Consider the following 16,730-nt stretch of genomic DNA (forward strand, 5'->3'; position numbering starts at 1 on the left):
TGGGTCTCAGGGAGACTCCCTTTCAGTACCAGGGTAGTTGCAGGCCTCTCATCAGCATTGGAGCGGAGGACTTCTGGGAAGTCTGGCCAGTCCTGCTCCAGGATCACCAGGCAGGCGAGCCGAGGAGCCAGGCCAACCACCATTGATCACATGACCCCCCCATCCACAGGCAGTTGGGCTTGGGCACTGGAGTAGGGTTGTACGTCGCTGTGAATGTATTATAGATGGATCATCCCCAATCGTGTGTCAGCCTGGAGGCCTAGGCTTTGGCGAACCAGCGTCTGGCTGCAGCCTGAGTCAATTAGGGCCAAGGTTGGCCAATCCCCGACAACCACTGGAACCATAATCTTGGCAGCCTGTGGGCGTCGGGTGCAGGCTTCTCCCATGCAGACCTGGCCAAAGCTGCAATCCATCTAGGTCCAATCTTGCTGTAAATGGCCATATTTCCCACAGGAAAAACAGGGCCCAATATCTGAGCACCCAGGATGGGTCAGTGTTCCCGCCTGGCCCCTGGGAGGGCTTCGGCTAGTCCCTCGGGCATCTGGTCGAGATGCCAGGCCTTGTCGAACCGGCACCTCAGCAGGTCAGTGTCGGGGTTCCAGGCCCCATGATGGATTTTGTGGTTTACTCCAGATGGCCCACCTTTTCTCTGGGTTAGGGCGCTCCGGTGCTGGTGGGGCAGCTCAAGTGATTGGTCTCACTGGTGCTTCAGCAGCGAAGAAAACCTCCATCAATGTGATGGCACAGTTAAGGTCATAGGCTGATGGGAGAGGACCCAGGCCCTCCCTCACGATGGGAGTATATGGAAGAATTGCTCCAGAATAATTTGTTCAACGAGCTCATCTGGGGTTCGCCTTTCGGGTTGTAGCCACCACTTGCAGGCTTCCCTCAACTCTTGGGCTGTCATCCGGGGTCGGGACCCTGTAGGGTAGACCAAGCTCCAGAACCGCTGTCGGAAGGTCTCTAGGCTAAAATTCAGGGCATCTAAAATTGCCGCCTTTATCCGGGTGTAGTCCCAAGCTGTGTCCATGGACAGGCCCCCATATATGATTTGGGCCGTCCCGGTCAGATATGGGGCCAAAATAGTAGCCCACTGGTCTTGGGCCCAGCCTGCGACTAACGCCATCCTATCAAAGGTTACTAAAAAAGCTTCTGGGTTGTCATTGGAGCCCATCTTTGTCAACCGGATGGGAGGGGCCCGGCTGGGGGGCCCAGTGGCACCCGCAGGCTGGGGTTCCGCAGGACAGGGCAGCAAGGTCGCCAACTGCTGCAGGCATTGCTGCTGGTGGTCCCAGTTCTGGCATACTAGCTCCAAAATCAACTGTTGCCATTGGGTCCTGAGCTGCTGGACCAGCTGCTGTTGCTGCTGGAACTGGGCAGCCTGCTGTTGCTGTTGGCTTTTGGCTAAGAACTTTATAAATTTGTCCATATCCATGGTCGCTCGGGCAAGCTCCACTGCAGATCCCTTCTCACAAGGATCGGGGGATCATTGCCCGCATTCTCCACCATGTATAGGGCAGCCAGGGAGAGTGGAAGACGGCTACCCATGACAGACTGACATTGGCTCTGGCAGTGTTGCAGCCGGATTCGGGTCAGCTGCCCCCAGATACTTCCAGACTCCCCCTCTAGAGGTTCCTGGTCTGGATGGCATCCTCCACGGGGTCACACACCAGGGGTTCCTTGGGGTAGCTGGCGAGCGGTTGGTTTGGCAGCTCCTCGGGGTAACTGGCAAACAGTAGGCCTGGCAGTTCCTCAGGGTAATGGGTGAGTGGCAGGCTTGGTAGCACCTCTGGGCTCGGGCTAGAATCAGGCGTTGGTTAGTTCGGCCAGTCCTCGGTTTGGCCACCGATCACCATGGTCCCCACTGGGAGCTACGCCACAGGCGTCTGGTCTCTCCAGTGGCTGAGCTTCAAGTGAGCTCTGGGCTTTTATACTTCCTGTCCTGCGCCTTGACCTCTGAGGGGTGGGCCCAGGGTTTGCTGGCTCCATCCACCTTGGTGTCCAGGGAGGTTTGTCCCCCTCCGGGACGGCGGGGAGCCAGACCACCTCACTACAGGACTGGATAAACTGACCAGTTAGAGATGGAAAGGGCCCATTTAACAAAAAGTGACATACACTGCTAAACTGCCCCTCAAACTAGTTAATATTAATTGGCTAATTTCTCATAGGTTGTTACCAAAACTCTTTACCCCAATATTAGAGATTTCTAAGGGAATTATGTTGAAAAATCAGTTTCCCAGCCCCTTGGTACTGAACTATACATTACATTGCTGTGTATAGCTTTTTCTTCTTGGCATTTGTAAAGAGGGCCAAGGACAAGACAATGTTCTGCTGAGGTTTGTGAGAGAAATAAGCAACTAGTATAATTGTTGCAAAAAACTGGGTACAAATTTCAAGTAACTTTGAACAGCAAGCGCAAACTGTTTGGGAAGGGAAAGATTAGGGTGTGTAATGATGCTAACTAATTTGGGAAATTTGTGTTCACGCTAATAGACAAGGTACATACAGGGGTAATAGTGAGTTAACATTTTGAAGCAGATTGTCCTCCTGAGTCGGAGTATTAAAGCATTTAACCTCTTCCCTTCTATGTTTGTGCTGATTAACCTTTAACTAAAAAGCTTTGGTAATAAATTGGAGTGTGATTATCCGATGTCTTATTGATAAAAGAATCAAGTAACAAGTGTGTTGCAGCAAAGACAGGTCTTGAGGGGGGGAAACTTTGAGGACACAGGTAACATTCTTCCAGGTTAGTATGGGGAGGGGAATTCCACATGTAGGGGATGGCATGGAAGAAAGGACATAGATGACTGTGGGAGAAGTTTGGACAAAGAGGCAACAAGGACAAAGCTACCGTCATTGTGGAACACAGGGGCTGGGGGTAACAAAAAATATGATGGTACAGACAGTGAATGAGGAAGAACTACACGGTATTTGAAGCTGGTGTCCATAGAAGTGGTGGCACTTCCATAATTAAGCAAAGTGCTCTAAAATGCACATGCACAGGCAGATTACCTTGATAACTACTGTCTCTCTACAGCGAGATGCTTTTAATATTTTCAATTTCTTATCTTTTTTTCCAGCAGAGTTGAGGGGGGGAGGGGTTGTTTCCCCACCCATCCCTGGTGCAAGGTTAGCTGAACGGCCCCCTATCCGCCTGCTTCATTTTGGAACTGGGGCTGGGGAATGGAGATATAACTTGTAGTGACCTTCTGGATAGGGCTTGTCCCCCATCTTACCTTTCCTCTGTAGAGTCTCCTTCCCATACTCTAGAGAACTTCTTAGCCAGGGGATACATCTCTCCTCCAAGTAGCGTTTCCACTGCTGGTTGTCAAATACTTCAGCATCCCATCTCCTTTTGGTGATCTGAGCCCCAATATCTGCTGCTCCTAAAGTCATGCTTTCCGTATCAAAGGTAAGAAAGTCTCGCCCATCATAGGAATCCTGGTAAAACCCCCAAGTGGTGTTGTCTTCCCGGAGATCACAGCCGTATTTCATCTGGATAATGTGAAACCCTGAAACACAGCTGAGGGTCAGCAGCAGCAGCAGCTCTCTGAAAATCTCACCAAAATCCCACTGCAGGTAGCCCAGTGGTGGTTCTCCTTGCTACTGGACCCTCCTTCCCCTGAGAAATGGGGTTCCCACTTATGCTGTTGGGTCCTACACCCTCCCAGCTCCTTTCAGGAGGGAACCAAAACCACAAGGGGCACCCTCTCCATCTGTTGGGTCTTTGTACACTAAAGACCCCCCACTGCAGACAGCTCACAACCTTCAAGGAGTACCTCATTGCTGCTTGGTGGCACGACCCGTCAAGGTCTTTTTCCAACTTTGAACTTTAGCGTCCAAAAAATGGGGACCTGCATGTACCCTTCTAAGCTTAATTTTTAGCTTAGATCTGATAGCACCGCCACCAGCCAAAATATAGTGTTTGGCACACTTTCTGTTCCCACAAAACCTTCCCTGGGGAACCCAAGACCCAAACCCCTTGTGTCTTAAAACCAGGAGAAAAACCATTCCCCCTCCTTTCCCCCGCCCAGACTTTCCCCTCCCTGGGTTACCCTTAGAGACTACACTGATCCAAACTCCTTGGATTTTAAAACAGAGAGGAATTAGCCTTTCCCCCAGCTCCTTTCCCCCCACCAATTCCTGGTGAGTTCAGAACCAATCCCCTTGGGTCTTAAACAAGGAAAAAAAATCTATCAGGTTCTTAAAAAAGAAAGCTTTTAATTAAACAAAGAAAAAGTAAAAATTATCTCTGTAAAATTAGGATGGAAAATGTTTACAGGGTATTCAGCTCATATAGACTAGAGGGACTCCCTCCCCGCTAGCCTGAAATTCAAAGTCACAGCAAACAGAGGTAAAATTCTTCCAGCAAAATACACATTTGCAAGTTAAGAAAACAAACATAAGACTAATCCACCTTTTCTAGCTAGTACTTACTATTTTGAACATGAGAGACTGTTTCAGAAAGATTGGAGAAACCTGGGGTGCACGTCTGGTCCCTTTTAGCCCCAAGAGCGCACAAAGAACAAAAAAAACAGCACAAAGACTTCCCTCCACCAAGATTTGAAAGTATCTTGTCCCCCCATTGGTCCTCTGGTCAGGTGTCAGCCAGGTTCACTGAGCTTCTTAACCCTTTACAGGTAAAAGAGACATTAACCCTTAACCATCTGTTATGACAACCCCAAAGGGAGTACTCCAGATATTGCAAGGGTCTATCCCCTCCAGCTCTTTTCTGCTCTCTGAGGCTCCCCCCAATTCTGGTAGTTAGGGTCATTCTGGAGAAGAGATAGAGTTCAGGGTGCCTATACCCCCCTCTCTCCTGCGTTGTATTAATTTTGCAGGGTCCTAAGGGTCACTTGGTCCCTGTAGCAGGATGGTGACCCGCTCCAGCCCTGGAAGGGTTAAAGCCAGCCCTGGGAGAGGGCTGAGGCTGTGAAGGAAAGCCTGGGCTGATTGGGGAAGGCAGCCACAGCTGGGGCCAGGGTTGGCTCCAGGGTTTTTGCTGCCCCAAGGTGGGGGGGGGAAAGAGTCATGATCATGATTGGCACCTGCTCCACTGCGCCACTTTCTTCTTCGGCAGCAATTCGGCAGAGGGTCCTTCCCTCCAAGAGGGACTAAGGGGCCCGCCGCCGAAGAGCCCAACGTGCTGCCCCTTCCCTCTGGCCACCCCAAGCACCTGGTGCCGGCCCTGGCTGGGGCCATGCCCCAATCAGGCCCAGATGGTCCCTATAAGAGGCTGCGAGTCAGAAGCCCAAACAGTCTCTCTCTGCTTGTAGAGAGAGAAAGGCCTGGCTGCTAGGGAACCAAGCAGGGTACTGGGGGTGGAGCAGGGTTGGAGGAAGGCTTGAGGAGCCAAGGAGCTCCAGCCTGGAAAACCCCCAGGCTGTGGGCCTAGCAGAGGGCCTAAGGCAGGTACTGGGGTTGCAAAGGGGCAGCCCAGCAATAGGCAGAGGCAGCAGGTCCAGACCCAACCTTGCCTATGATGAGTGGCTGACACTGCAGTCTGCTCCAGGGTGTGGGGCAAGTTGGTACCTGGCAGTAGCCTACAACTGAGGCGAGGTGGGGGAAGTGGGTGGGGGGTCCCCTGAGCAGGGAGACCTGGAGAAGCAGTGGGGGTACTGACAGGGAGCAGCACCCAGTGACAGGGTCTCTCGGGGTCCGGAAGCGACATGGGGGCCAGCGGCAAAGCGAGACACCAGCTGGCAAATGGTGCTCTGGAGGCTGGAAGCTAATTCTCCTAGATGACCAGCAGGGGGCACTGCCGGGTGAGTCTGTACCTGATTACAGTCCCCCACCTTCTCCATTCACAGTACCCCATGTCCCCGTGGGGAGGGGGTACAGGTCTGTCCCCCACACTAACCTCTGTTCTGGTTTAATGACCTCACAGAATCCTCAGGGTCACTCTGTTTCCCTGCCCCATCTCCCCGTGCCCCCAACTCAATCTAGGAATGGCAAAGAACCAACTTCAGTTGTTGGCCTCTTTTTCACATGGCCACTGTCTCAAGGTGATTCCTTGAGTGTAGGATCCCAAGGTGTAAGGATCAGGCCATTGATGGCTCTTAGTTCAGCTGGCCACCATTCTCCTACAGCCAGGCCAATCTTCACAACAACGGCCCCCATCTCGCACACAACCAAGAGTAGACTCAGTTAATACAGCCACTCCTGGGCTGACAGGAGGCAGGGAGGGAAACTAGGGGTGGGGGAACAGAGGGATGTGGGGATGGGGACAGGGAGGAAGGCTGTGGTGAACAGAGAACACTGTGCAGATAATGAGGAAGACAAACATGGGGAACAGATCAGACCCCTAGCTTGGTAAATGGGGCAGAACGTGGGGGCACAAAAATAATCCACACAAGGTCCCAAATATGTTCACCCCTCCCCCACCCTGCATTAGATACAGCGAGGTAAATGCCTAGATTATCAGCAGTCACTAGTGATTTTGGGTGCCCAACTGAGACCTTTTAAAGGGACCTGATCAGAAAGTGGGAGCACCCAGCCTCTGCATATGAGACACTCAAATATCACTAATCACTTCTGGAAAAATGTAGGCCAAGGGATTAAAATGCAATTTGGTGTCACAGCAATAGGTGAGAGCCAAACCCACTAAGCTGTGTCCCTGAACAATACCGCAGGTTTGGACAAAAACCAGTTACTAACCTTCCTGGAATGGTGGTTCTTAGAGACATGTTGCACAGGTCCATTCCCCGCACACAGTCGCCAGAAAGTTCTCCCTTAGTGATACCCCTCAGCCCGGCTCTAGCGCCTTCTAGCACTCTTATGTCATGGTGCAAGGGGGCTGGTTGAGCCTGCACTTTCTCATTTCTTGCCAGCAACTCCAACAGAGGGGTAGGACGTTGGCTTGTAGAATGGACGTGTGCAACACATCTTAAGAAACAACAGTTACAGAAAGGTTAGTGACCATTTTTCCTTCTTCAGATGTCTGCACACATCCATTCCACATTTGGTGACTCCCAAGCAGTACCATAAGAGGTGGGCTCCGAGTTCATGGACATGTGGATTACAACGCTGCCCAACCAAACCCAGTGCACGTCTAGCTTGCTGGTTGATGGTGTAGTTGGAAGAAAAAGTATGTCTGATGCCCAAGTCGCCTCTCTGCAAATGTCCTGGATCAGGCCTGGGCCATGAACACCACTGAGGAAGCTTGTGCTCTCACAGAATGGGCCGTCAGGAAGACAGGTGATGGGACACCTGCCTGCTCTCGTACCATGTGTGAATGCACAATGTGATCCAGGATGAAATTCTCTGAGCCGAAAGGGTACGGCTTTCATCCTATCAGCTACTGCCACAAAGAGCTGTGTGAATTTATGGATCAACTTTCTATACAGTCCTTTCTACACAGAACAAAAGACCCACACGCACAGCAGTTTTTCCCAATTTGGGAAGGTACAGCTTCCTTATTGGTTCCCCTGGTCAGGTGCCAACTCATTTTAAGTTAACCTCTTAACCCTTTACAGGTAAGACAGTTAGGGTACAGCTGCTAAGGAGGATTCTACAGCTAACTGAATATGGTTGGGGAGTTACACAAGGGTGCTATCCACCCTTGTTTACACAGATGGATTCCCAGATTTGTGGGTACAGCCTTTCAAAGCCTTTGAGAAAGTGAATGGACATTTAATGTGAAAAAACTGATCGACCACCCAGCAGGGGGTTGAATGCGGAGATCGCGGCTAGGTGTGCCTGAACAGATGAAATCACTAGACCTGGCCATTTCCAGACTGTTCTGGAGTGTCTGGAGTATCTGAGAGATGACTCAGTGGGTGAGAGGCAGGGGTGCCAGAACAGGGGGACCAAGGGGCCATGGCTTTGCCACTTTAGCAGCAGGTGAGAGTGAGAGCGAGGGGGAGGAGCCTCAGGAGAAGAGGTGGAGTGGGGGGCGTGTCAGGATAAGAGGCGGAGTCACAGTTTCAGCTGTGAAAGTAGAATGAATTATATTGTAAAAAATAAGAATGGATTAAAGAAATGCTGTATGTTCCTTTAAGCAGAAATAAAAAATGTTGAAATATAGTTGTCAGGAAGAGAAACATTAAGGTACAAAACAATGGGTCCACTTAAGCTAACGTTGGGACATTAACAGGAGATTGGTGATAGTTAGTAAGGAAATAAGATATGCAAGTCTAGCCCAGGTAAAATTATCAGATTCTGCTCCCTTTTGTTATCTGCTTTTGTTATCTGTTATCTTTTGTTAAGTGCTCGCCCTTTTATCTGTATAAATAAGACAGTTTGTGTCTTGCATGGTGCTCACATTATCTGGGTGTATTAGCAGAGCGCTTTGCTAATAAAACAGAGTGGTCTGACAAACTGTGAGTCCTGAGTCTGACTTTGACACAGCACCGGTGGGCCCCCCACTCACAGGGAGGTTCTGGCACCCTGGTGAGAGGCCCTGCTGGGGAGACCAAGCGGAGAAACGCTTCCACTTGGCGAGGTAAGTAGCTCTGGTAGATGGTTTCCTACTGCCTAGCAAGACACATTAAAATTGGAACAATAGAGAAGATTAGCATGTCCCCTGCGCAAGGATGACATGCAAATTCGTGAAGACCTACCAGACCTGCTCCGAACAGGCCAGTTCTACAGGTTTAACCGTGAGGCAGATGGAGCATTTGGCCGTGATCTTGTAAGATCAGGTCTGGAAGCGGAGGGAGCGGCATTGGAATCACTACTGATAGGTCTAGAAATAAGCCAAACTTGTTGTGATGTGGACAGGCTGAGGCTATGAGAATAACCTTCACCCCTGACCTTCAGCAAGACCTTGTGGACAAAAGGAATGTTGGGGGGTGGGGCAGGGGAGGTGGGAGGCACAGAACAGGTGATTTCTCCAAGGGAGTAAGAAGGCATCCGGGAGCAAGCCTGGCTTATTTCCTGGGGTGCAGTCACACAGACAGCAGAACTGCTGAAATTTCCTGTTCTGTCTAGTTGTGAACAGGTCTACGAGGGAGGTATCCCGGCACTGGAAAATGGTCCTTGCTATGTCAGGGCATAGGGACCATTTGCGGTGAGAAGAGCTGATCTGCCAGCTCATTCTGGGCTCCCGAAAGGTGAGAAGCTTCGAGGCGGATCGAGTGCTTTATGCAGAGCTCCCACAAGCAAATGGCCTCCTGACACAGGGGGAGAAGAGTGGGCCACTCTCTGCCTGCTGATGTAAAACATGGTTGCCATGTTGTCTGTAAGAACTTGCATCACCTTGCTTGCGATGTGGGGTAAGAATACCTGATGTGCTAGGTGGATCACCCTGAGCTCTCTGACATTTATCTGTAGCAAGAGTTCCTGCTGGGACCACTGACCTTGTGTCCTGAGGTGCCCGAGATGGGCCCCCAACTGAGCTTGGATGCATCCAAGATTAGAGATACTGAGGGTTGTGGCCTGACAAAGGAACATCCAGGCCTACCAACCAGGGATCTGTCAGAGCACCGAATTTATATGATGGCTGTTTGGCTGGTACATTGAGGCCAGCCAAGCCTGAAGGGGTCTGAGGTGCAACCCCACATACTGCACCATGTATATGCATGAGGCCATGTGACCCAACGGACAGTGGGCCTTGACCTGTGACGACACTGACTGGAATTGGGCTTCTGGGAGGAAGGCCCTGGCCTCGGTAGAATCGAGCACCGCTCCAATAAACTCTATCCTCTGAACCGGGAGAAGTGTCTGCCTCTGGTAGCTTATCAGCAGGCCTGGTGCTTGAAAGGTTGCTTGTACAAGGTGGATGCTAGCTTTTACTGGGGACTTGGACTGGCTCTTGGCCAGCCAGTCACTGAGATACAGATACACCTGCACCCTTTACCTTCTCAGGAAGGCTGCCACTATTACCAGGCATTTCATAAAGACCCATTTGGCTGCTCACATGCCAAACGGGAGGACGGTAAACTGGTAATGAGCCAGATTCACAATGATCCTGAGAAAGCTTCTGTGGTCTTGAAAAATAGAGATGTGGAAATAACCATCTTTCAAATTGAGGGCGGCATCCCTATCCCCTGAATCCAGGGAAGGAAAGATGGAGGCCAGGGAGACAATGCACAACTTCAGTCTTTGAGGTGCTGCAGGTCTAGAATAGGTCAGAGACCCCCTTTGGCACTCAGGATTAAGGAATTGTGATGTTGCACTTCATATGCTCTATGGAAATATGCTTATGAATATGATGTAACTGGAATATGTTTCATGCAAAAGGTCTCTTGTATGATGTCATCAGAAAACTTGTAATCTACTGAGGGTGTTCATCCTATTTGTCTGCATGTATTATTTCTATGTCTGGAGTTGGAGAGATAAGATAAACTTGTATCACTGTTGTAGTCACACCAGGTGAGGGCCATCAATGGGGCATTAGGAACTTGATGGCTCCCAGTGATTAGAACAATTGATGGTAAGTGGTTTATTTACCTGAAAGCCTTCCTCTGTGTGTGTGGGGGGTTGGGGGCGGGGGCAGCAACCCAGGAGGAATGGAGACTAGAGGTCTCAGAGAGATGTGACCATGTCACCTGGTAGTGAAATCCATCTTAAATCTAGTACTTTTTCCTTTAACAGGAGGGGTGGGGACCCAGAGAGACAGAAGATTCCTGCCTTGTGCCAAAGCTATAAAAGGCAGTGGAGCAGGACAAAGGGGGCAGCCAGTCATGAGAAAATCCCTGCTTATCACCTGAGATGTTTGCTGGATCTAACAAAGACTATAGCAGGGGAAAGGATTGGGCCAGAACTAGGAAAGAGTCCCGTCTGTGAAGTAAACTTATTGGAACATCTTTGAGAGTGAGATATTTCTTGTAATCAGTTTCTTAATGTATTAGGCTTAGACTTGCATGTTTTGTTTCATTTTGCTCTGTGACTTACTTTGTTCTGTCTGTTATTACTTGAAATCACTTAAATCCTACGTTTTATACTTAATACAATCACTTTTGTTTATTAATAAACCCAGAGTAAGTGATTAATACCTGGGGGAGCAAACAGCTGTGCATACCTCTCTATCAGTGTTATAAGCGACGGACAATTTATGAATTTACCCTGTATAAGCATTATACAAAGTAAAACAGATTTATTTGGGGTTTGGATCCCATTGGGAACTGGGTGTCTGGGTGCTGAAGACAGGTAACCTGCTGACAGCAGTTTTCAGTTAAAGCCTGCAGCTTTGGGAGCATGGCTCAGATCCTGGGTCTGTGTAAACAGGCTAGCATACCTGGCTCAACCAGACAGGGTTCTGGAATTCCCAAGGCAGGGAAAACCTGCTCAGGGATGATTTCAGCATATCAGTGACAGTCCCAAGGGGATCTCTGTGACTGAACCCATCACAGGAATAATGGTAGTGAAACTCTTTCCTTCTTAAGTTCTGAGTCAGCTCCCCCACAGCTCCTACCCAGAGAAGGGCTTGCACCTCCTGGGCTAAACTTTGCTCATGAGAAGGGTCCCTGAAGAGGGACGGGGATGGGGGGAGGGAGGCATGGAAATGAATTAACTATATAACCCTCCTCCACCATACTCAGCACCCAATGGCCTGTTGGCTGGAGCTGTAATCCATTGGTAGAATACATTTTCCTACCAAAATGGTCTTGCTTTTTTGAGTATTTTGACTTGGAGGTTGCCCCTTACTACCCTGGCCTTTCCCTCTCATTGGCTGCCAAGGGCACCAAGGAGCCGGAAGACGGATGGGAACATATATACTCCTACCCTTTGGTGGAGACATAGTACTTCCTATTTGCCTTCCTTGATGTCGGGGGCAATGAGGAAGGGGTCTGACACAGGGTTTTAACTGGACCCACGATACACTCATTGAGAAGCAGAGCTACCTTCGACAGGGCCACTGCAGTCCAGATGCTGACCAGGCTGTTGGAAGACTTTTTAACTACCTCCACTTCCAGCCCCAAGTTCGAGACCACCTTCTTCCATAACTCCTGGTGATCCTGTCTCGCTCCAGGTTCTGATAGTCAGTACCTGGCTCAATATCGTAGTCGGGATCAGCTGCTGCTCGGTGTGACAGAGGAATCTTTCTCTCAGACACCACTGAGTACAAGCACCTAGATGGGGAGCCAGGCAGCGGAGAACGCCAGAGGTTCCAAAAGGCCATTATATCTGCATGAGCCATTGCTCACTGGGCCAGACGATCGGAGGAACCACAACCCCGGGATCCACCATTGCATAGGGCTGATTGCATAGGGTATTGGTACCAGTCCCTCGGCTGGGTGCAAGATTCAAACTCCAGCTTGGATGATGAGTTTTCTTGTGGGGACGAGGGGTGTCTGGTACCCATCACTCCAAGGGACGGTGCTGAGGATCCAGAGAGCAAGGGGCCTGGTGCCAAACAGGAACTTAGGGCATCATGCTCCCTTCTGCTTGCCTGCACTACTGGCACCAACTGCTGTACTGCTGGCAACTCTGGTACCAAACATGCCAGCAACTCCCTGGCCACAACAAACGCCTCCAGGATGGAACCTCAACCCTGCTAGTACCTCACTGCCCCTCTGGTGCTGGCGGCTGGTCGGGTACTGGACTCAACAGAGCCTGTGAACAGGGCGGAGTCAATGGTACTGCCTGCAGGGCAGGGGCAGGGGAGTAGCCAGACACAGGTTGCACTTCCCTGCACTGAACTGGTGGCAGAGCTGACAGCGATCCGCAATACAAGTCTCATCCAAGCACTCTAGACAGCTAGAGTGCAGGTCGCTCAAAGGCATGGGCTTGCTGCAGGAGGCACCGGGTTTGAAGCCTGGAGACAGAGACATGCCCAGTTCCAGGAGTGGAGGAAACTCTGCTATGGAAGTCCAACTAACTATTTATTCCGATCAACTAAAGTCAAAAAGTAAGAAAACAACTGTGGGGAAAAGGGATGGAGTAACAAGAGAATCACTGAGAATCTTGAGACGTCCAGGGCAGCTGGTCACAGAACATGCAGAGATCCCAACCAGGGACTCGAGAGCAGTGAGGTGGGTCAGGCCTCCCCACCCACCCCTCTTCTCCTCCATACTGCACTCCACATGGATGAGCAGGGTTGGGGCACCGATGGGGTCTCAGAGCAACCAGACCCTGAAATCCCCCATGTGTGTTGGAGGCAGACGCAGCTAGAGAGGGGAACACTATTGGTGGTCAAAGTGCAGGACTCAGAACAGATTCCGGCGAGCTGGCAGCCTCAGGACTGCGAGGAGGGGGTAAATGGGGGAGGAGGGCAGGAGGGGGCAGCAGGAACAGAACAGCAGCTCCCCAGCACAGGCTTAAAGGTGGGCGAGCAGAGCCCCTCTCTCAGCACTGGGGAGGCCAGTGTCCATGTGAGCAGGTCAGGCTGGACAGGCTCAGCAGCAGGGAACCAATGGGTGAGACTAGTCAGGAGAGGGTTAAACTAGCTACAGAGGGGGTGGGCTAGGGGGCCATACACTTGGCAACCCTCTGCCCTGTCACTTAGTCCTGGGACAGGGTCACCAGGAACCCAGGTGTCCAGGGCAGGATGGGAATTAGTTCTCATTGCTGCTGTCTCAGTGCTGGGAGCCAGGAGGGATTGGGGCGGGGCCAGGGACACTCCTGAGTGAGGACCAATGTGACAGGCCAGTACCATTTACCAGTCCCCTGTCAGGACAGGCACAGCAGTTACATCAGAGCGACCCTCACCTGCCAGGGACAGTTCAGCAGTGCCAGGCATGAATGCTTATGGATCATCACCCAGTTAAGTCAGACAGCACAATCGGGGGCCTGGCCAGGTGGCTACAGCCCTGCACACTAGGAATCAAGCAGAAAGAACGACTCTTTACATATCTATTGATAGTGTGCAGGGGAACCTGTCTGACCCCGGGCTCCAACCAGGGGACACGTGCTGGGGTTTGTGCTGCCAGGTGTAAGGAAGCCCGGGAGTCTCTGCATGGAGGATGTCAAAAAATCTCTTTCACATGGAAATCTCCATCCTGCAGCCCTCTCCCCCACCCACACGTCCCTCTGTCCCCCACGTTCACACTGACTCCAGCGACAAAATGCCTCAGGGCTGTCCCATCCCCCCATCTCCAGCACGCATCCTGGTGTCCCTTCACCCTGTTTACATCAACCACATGTCTCCCCCCTCAATGTCCCTGCATCCCTATGTCGGGTCGTGTCCTTCACTCACCCTCGCTCTGGTTGTAGAGCTGACCCAGGGTGTTCAAACTTGCTTTGAACCATTTCTGGTGGCGCTGTGCCCACCAGGTCCTCTCGTCCCAGAACTCCGGACCCTCGTTCTGCGCCATCCACACTGGGCGGGGCTCCGCCCTCTGCATCCCGCTGGTGTAGACGTAGATGACTTGATCGTCCACGTACACAACACGGCTGTACCAGGGCAGCCCCGGGCCGGGCTCTGACACCACCGTGTCCAATACGCGCCTGGAGTGAAGGCCTGGGCAGGGGGGAAGGGAGAGTCAGACCCAACCAGACCCTGCCAGGGAGCCCCTGGCAATACACGAGAGGCGATGCCAGCCCTCAGGAGTGCTCCTATGGGAGAGAGACCTTGGAAAGAGCTCACAGAACAGCCTGACTGGGGAGAAAGAGATGATGGGGTAGAAGGAGAAAGGGAGGCAGGGATGGAGGGGGAGTGAGAAGGGGACGGGGTGCAGAGGTATGAGGGGATGGAGCAGATGTGATGAGTAGGGGAGCATATGAGGAGAGTGTATTGGGGGTACAGGGGAGTGTGAAGAAGGAAAGGAGGCCCAGGAGGAGGGCCAGGGCTGGAGTGCGGTGTGGGGAAAAGGAAGGGGGTGTTATGGGAGAGGGTGGGGCAGGAGGACCGGGGGATAGGAGATGCAAGAGCTGAAGCTGGGGAAGGCAAGGTGGGCAGGGGGATGTGTCCAGGCTACAGCTGGGAGCCAGGACACCGGCTGTGCACACATTTTACTATAATTTATTCAGAACATAAGAACGGCCATACTGGGTGAGACCAAAGGTCCATCTAGCCCAGTATCCTGTCTACCGACAGTGGCCAGTGCCACGTACCCCGGAGAGAATGAACAGAGCAGGGAATCATCAAGTGATCCGTCCCCTGTTGCCCATTCCCAGCTTCTGGAAAACAGAGGCTACAGGCACCATCCCTGCCCACCCTGGCTAATAGCCCTTGATGGATCTATCCACCATAAACTTATCTAGTTCTTTTCTGAATTGTGTTATAGTCTTGACCTTCACAACATCCTCTGGCAAGGAGTTCCACTGTCTGACTGTGTATTGTGTGCAGAAATATTTACTTTTGTTTGTTTTAGACTGGCTGCCCATTAATTTCCTTGGGTGACCCCTAGTTCTTGAGTTACGTGAAGGGGTAAACAACACTTCGGTATTCACTTTCTCCATACCGGTCATGATGAAGACTATGATTTTGTCATGGATATTTTTAGTACAAGTCCTGGACAGGTCACAGGCAACAAAGAAAAGCTCACGGAAGCCCGTGACTTATCCAGACTTTTACTAAAAATATCCATGGCAAAAAGGAGAGCTCAAGCTCAGCTGCATGACCCACACACCATCTGCTGGGGCGAGGCAACTGCGGGCCACTCAGAGCTCCAGGGTCCAGGGTCCCCCTGCCGCCTACAGAAACTGGGAGTGGTTGCTTCCTCCACAGCCCATGGAGCCCCCCGCCATTCCCAGCTGCTACAGGTGGCAGAGGGACTCCACAGCTTCCAGCAGCTGAAGTCATGGAGTTTGCTGGAAGTCACAGATTCTGTGACTTCCACGACCTCTGTGAAAAAACACAGCCTTAGTCTTGATTTTATAGACTTTCATCATATCCCCCTTAGTCGTCTCTTTTCCAAGCTGAAAAGTTCCAGTCTTATTACTCTCTCCTCATGTAGCAGCCATTCCATATCCCTAATCATTTTTGTTGCCCTTTTCTGTACCTTTTCAAATTCCAATATATCTTTTTTTAGATGGAATGACTATATCTGCATGCAGTATTCAAGATGTGGGCGTACCATGGATTTATATAGAGGCAATATATTTTCTGTCTTATTATTAATCCCTTTCCTGATGATTCCCAACATACTGTTAGCTTGTTTGATGGCCACTGCAAACTGAAAAAATGAGGAGTCCTGTGGCACCTTAAAGACGAATGCATTTATCTGAGCATAAGCTTTCGTGTATGCATCTGAAGTGGGTTCCAGCCCACGAAAGCTTATGCCCAAATAAACAGCCCCCCTGGAGCCTTCCCTCACCTCAGTAACGTGACATGCAGCATTTGGAGGACTGAGGCCTTGTTCTCTAGTTCCTAATGGCCAGTTACAGACCAGAGCCCCCCATTCTGGGCGCTGGACACACACAACACGCACAGCCCTGCCCTGGCTTATGTCTGAGCTGAAGAACAGACGGATCTAACGGGGACAGAGCTCTCCCCTTTTCTTCCCCCAGCTCCTCCAGCTGCCGAACACCCTGTGTCCCTCCTGCCACTCCCCTTCAGTCACAATCTCACGGCCTGATCTGGCAAGCAGGGCTGCTGACGCTGCTCCTGCTTGGCTAACTAAAGAGTCAGTGGAGCAGAGGGCCCAGACCCGGGGTCTCCACCCCCCGGGGTGAAGGCTCCAACCACCCGGCTACAGAGCTGTTCTCACGCCCTTGCTCTCTGGCCCAGTTCTAGTTCTCCCCAGTGGAAAGCTCCCACAGGAGTGATGGAGGGAGCCCCATAGCAGAGGGCCCCACAGCTCAGGGGCTAGGACACCCTGGGAGGAGGCAGAGCCCTGCTCTAATCCAGTCTCTCCTGCAGGCAGAGGGGGCCTGGAACCAGGAGTCTCCCTCACCCCAGGTGA

General features: G+C 51.4%; 1 protein-coding gene and 1 non-coding gene across 3 annotated transcripts in view; one reads left to right on the forward strand and one right to left on the reverse strand.

The window, feature by feature from the left end:
• Nucleotides 1–16,730, reverse strand: part of LOC115652953 (class I histocompatibility antigen, F10 alpha chain-like) — a 39,556-nt gene that overhangs the window by 14,309 nt on the left and 8,517 nt on the right. For both annotated transcript variants that reach the window (XM_030565614.1, XM_030565615.1), the window contains exons 2-3: nt 14,081–14,344; nt 3,237–3,512 (exon numbers count right to left, since the gene is read on the reverse strand). In XM_030565614.1, the coding sequence (XP_030421474.1) occupies nt 3,237–3,512; nt 14,081–14,344 (540 nt within the window). The remainder of the gene's footprint in view (nt 1–3,236; nt 3,513–14,080; nt 14,345–16,730) is intronic.
• On the forward strand, nt 8,468–8,569 carry LOC115652987. The gene has a single exon (XR_004000805.1). It is a non-coding gene; the product is annotated as a U6 spliceosomal RNA (small nuclear RNA).

The sequence above is a fragment of the Gopherus evgoodei genome, chromosome 5 (genome assembly GCF_007399415.2).
Source record: "Gopherus evgoodei ecotype Sinaloan lineage chromosome 5, rGopEvg1_v1.p, whole genome shotgun sequence".
NCBI lineage: Eukaryota > Metazoa > Chordata > Testudines > Testudinidae > Gopherus > Gopherus evgoodei.